General features: G+C 40.7%; 1 protein-coding gene across 1 annotated transcript; it reads left to right on the plus strand.

The window, feature by feature from the left end:
• Positions 1-538: 538 nt before the first annotated feature.
• Positions 539-2589, plus strand: LOC122659614. The gene is made up of 3 exons (XM_043854711.1): positions 539-1163; positions 1254-1374; positions 2541-2589. Exons 1-3 carry the CDS (start codon positions 539-541, stop codon positions 2587-2589), a joined length of 795 nt encoding a protein of 264 aa, XP_043710646.1.
• The last annotated feature ends 1286 nt before the right edge of the window (positions 2590-3875 follow it).

Here is a 3875-nt window from a genome sequence, read left to right on the forward strand (position 1 = left end):
GTCAATTCTCTGGAATGACGGCAAATCCTTGATGATCAGGGATTTCTATATCATAGATCGAAGGGTAAAATACCTTCAATTTCACACTACTCGCATCGAATCTATCCTCCACCAATGGGCAGATAAACTTCAAGGCCTTCCTCGCACTAAGAAGGGAATGAATGCAATCTGGGTAATTGTAGATAGATTGACCAAAACAGCACATTTTATTCCTATGAAGATCACCTATTCTATGGATCAATTGGCTAAGCTTTATGTGGATAATATTATCAGGCTACATGGAATACCAGTGAACATTGTGTCTGACAGAGATCCCAGATTTACTTCTAGGTTCTGGAAGAGTCTACAGCGGGCTATGGGTACTGAGTTGAACCATAGTACATCACATCATCCTGAGATGGATGGGCAAACAGAGAGGACAATCCAGACTTTAGAAAATATGCTCAGGGCTTGTGTGCTTGAGATGACTGGCAGTTAGGATGAACATTTATCCCTAAATGAGTTTGCTTATAATAACAGCTACCATGCATCTATTAATATGACTCCATTCAAGGCCATGTATGGCAAGACATGTCGTACTCTACTGTATTGGGATGAAGTTGGAGAACGACGTATATTGGGCCCTGAATTGATCCAGAGGACCTGTGAGAAGGTTGATTTGATAAGAGAGAAGATCAAGGCTACACAGTCCAGGCAGAAGAACTATGCATATAGAAGAAGGCAGCACATTCAGTTCAGAGTTGGTGAGAAGGCATTCTTGAAGGTGTCCCCAATCAAGGGTGTTGTGAGATTTGGGAAGAGAGGGAAGTTGAGTCCTCGATATATCGGCCCATATGAGGTTGTAGCCAGAGTTGGTGCAGTGGCCAATCAGCTTGCACTGCCCCCATCACTTGCCAATGTGCATGATGTATTCCATGTCTCTATATTGAGACAATACATCCCTGACTCATCACATCTGCTGCCTCAGCAACCAGCTGAGCTTATTGCTGATTTGACCTATGAAGAGGTGCCTGAAGAGATTGTTGATGTAAAGGAGCATAACCTAAGGAATCGAACCATCTCTTTTGTTAAACTCAGGTGGTGTAACCACTCTGTAGCTGAAGCATCTTGGGAAAGAGAAGACTTGATGAAAGAGAGATACCCTTATCTCTTCGGTCTCCCAGGTATGTCAATTTCGAGGACGAAATTCTAATAAGGAGGGTGGAGTGTGAAAACCACAACAAATTTAAACTTTGGAACTTGTATGATTTCAGGTTCCAGCTCTGAGTCTATGGTTACTGCGATGCTATGGGCTGCATCGGTCGAGGATACAAATGAATCACTCGACACACCTATGGAGGATTCTAGGAATTCTTCCCAACTTACCCTTCTGGAGTCAGAGGACCGCGATGGAACCCCGCACCTGAGCTACCTGTGTCTGATCTGCTGCCTCGATAGCATGCAAAATCTCTCCCTTAATTGAAACCCACTGTAAGTGTGATCTATTGTATTTATTAGTGTATCGTACTGACCGATTAGAATCAATAGGGTTATTTCGATAAATTTACCTCTATGGGACCCACATCCCCAGTGGAGAATCCTATTTCCAATATTTACCGTACCCAGATTACCCCTGATGTCATATGACATCATTATATAATTAGAATAACCTAATTTAATAACTAATTCTAATAAAAATCAGATTTAAGGAATTAATTCTAAAAAACAAATTTTACCTTTTTGAAAACAAACAACACCTAACTAAACCACTATATATATAACCTATTTACACTATTCACAATTCACAAATCATAAAAACCAAAGAGAGTAGAATCGTTCCAACCTTAGGAGAACTTAGAGAAAAGATAGAAGAGAAGGAGAAAAGAGAAGAAGAAGAGGAAATTGAGAAGCCACATCTTAGGGCTTTGACTACGTACCTGATCTTAGAGCTTTTAAGTCTTCTTTAGAGTCCTTGCTGCCCAAGGATAAGCTGCCATCACCTCTTCTTGTTGTCAAATTCAGGTAGGCCATGGAAAACCTGCTACTTCATCTTCATCTTCTCCATTCTCCATCTCTAATTGATTTGATGTTAAAAATCTGCCATTAAACCTTAGCTATATAAGCTTATTTGACATTTGACCCACCTCTAACCTCTTTAATTGAACCTATTTATGGTTCAGACCTGTAAATGGTTGCTAATCAAATTGCAGCTGAAACCATTAATTTAGTAAACCCTAAGTTGGAAATTTGGGGTTAATTTCTTAAACCCGAAAATTAATTGTAATGTTTATAATTAAACCATAAATCCATGTTGACCCACCTTAGATTAGGGTAGAAACCGGAAAACTTGACCTTGCATGTGAAGATCTATGCATCTTGGCCAAAAACCCCAATTCTGGCCAGGCAGCCGGATGGAGTTGTAGGTCTAGTGGCGGTCGTCCGGCTCCCTAGAGGTCTGCATTTGGTTGCTTATTTTTTTAGTGCATTTATGACCTGGACCTTATGGGACTTGACCTGGGTTCATCACTGAACCTAATCCTTGTGAATTGTCTGATATTCAGGGTTGTATTCCCTGTTCTGGTCAGTATTGCTGGGATCTTTGGAGGGTAATTGACTTAGATTAATCTACAACATTAGGTAAGGGGATTTGACTTAATTTCGGTGTGTTTATTCTATTAATTTCTATTTGTTAAATCTTTCCATACTATGCATCATAATAATACTCTGAACATATAGTTTTATAGTTTTCTCCTTCTTTGCATTAGAGGATACATGTTATTAGGATGCATTACATGATGCATATGCATGAAATTACTTATGTTATTGAATTGATGTTGTTGTTACCATTGCTGGACAGAATTTCCTGATTACCTTATATTGATTCATATGCCTTCATGTTAGTATGCATATGGTTAGGATTATCATGAACCCAGTGCTACGACCCTTACCAACAGGGGTTGAGGTGTTGGATAACCCGTGGTAGGTCCGAAGGGTAATACCGGAATGCCATTCACTATCCCATGTTAGCGATCTGCTCCGCTGTGGGAATAAACTGTAGGGTTAGTCATTGGGGGTCTGCTAGGGTCCGATGGTTCATGCCGGAACTGGCGGGTCTTCACCGTAGCAGAATGCTTTCGCTTGGGTGACCGACGTCTGGTTATGTGTTTTCGGGACCGAAGCTAGTATGCTGTTACAGTAGCACTTATACCTTATGAGACTTAGTATTGATGTTAGAAGCATTCTTAGATCTAGGTCATTCATCACGGACTATTTGCACTTACTTGTGTGTTTCCCTTACTGGGCTCAGTGGAGCTCACCCCTGAGCGCACCTTATTTTTTTTTCTTCAGATGATACTTCTACTACTGCTTCTGGTGCTTCTGTGGGAGTCTCCTCTACTCAGGACTCTCCTTCAACTCGTGGAGTTGACACTCCTCTGACGGTGGTGCACGATGCTTCGTGCTCGTGCAATGATTGCGCGTTCTCCTGAGTCACTACTAGAGCAGGCTTCTTCCCCTCTTTTGTTTATATACTTTTGTATAGATATGTAATTAAGTCTTTTAATTAACTCTTTTGGTTATCGAAGAATCACTGTAACACTGATCTTTTGAATATATATATATATCACTGCCAGTTTTAGTCTTCCTTTATTGCTGCCTTATTTATGTATTTAATTGTTTCCGCTGCATTTAATTCTGTATTTATGGATATGATTGCAAATAGAGTACTGCACTTGCGATCCTGGTGGGTTGGTTGGATGTGAGACACATCCAATCACACTTGGCCCTTATAAACCGGGCCGGGGTGTGACAATAGGAACCTTCATCGTCGTTGGCTGGCGACGCTCGTCAGATGGAACTTTTAGTCGAATTCCCGAAAACTTGAAAACTTTTTTGGA

Source organism: Telopea speciosissima, chromosome 4 (assembly GCF_018873765.1).
Source record: "Telopea speciosissima isolate NSW1024214 ecotype Mountain lineage chromosome 4, Tspe_v1, whole genome shotgun sequence".
Lineage (NCBI taxonomy): Eukaryota > Viridiplantae > Streptophyta > Magnoliopsida > Proteales > Proteaceae > Telopea > Telopea speciosissima.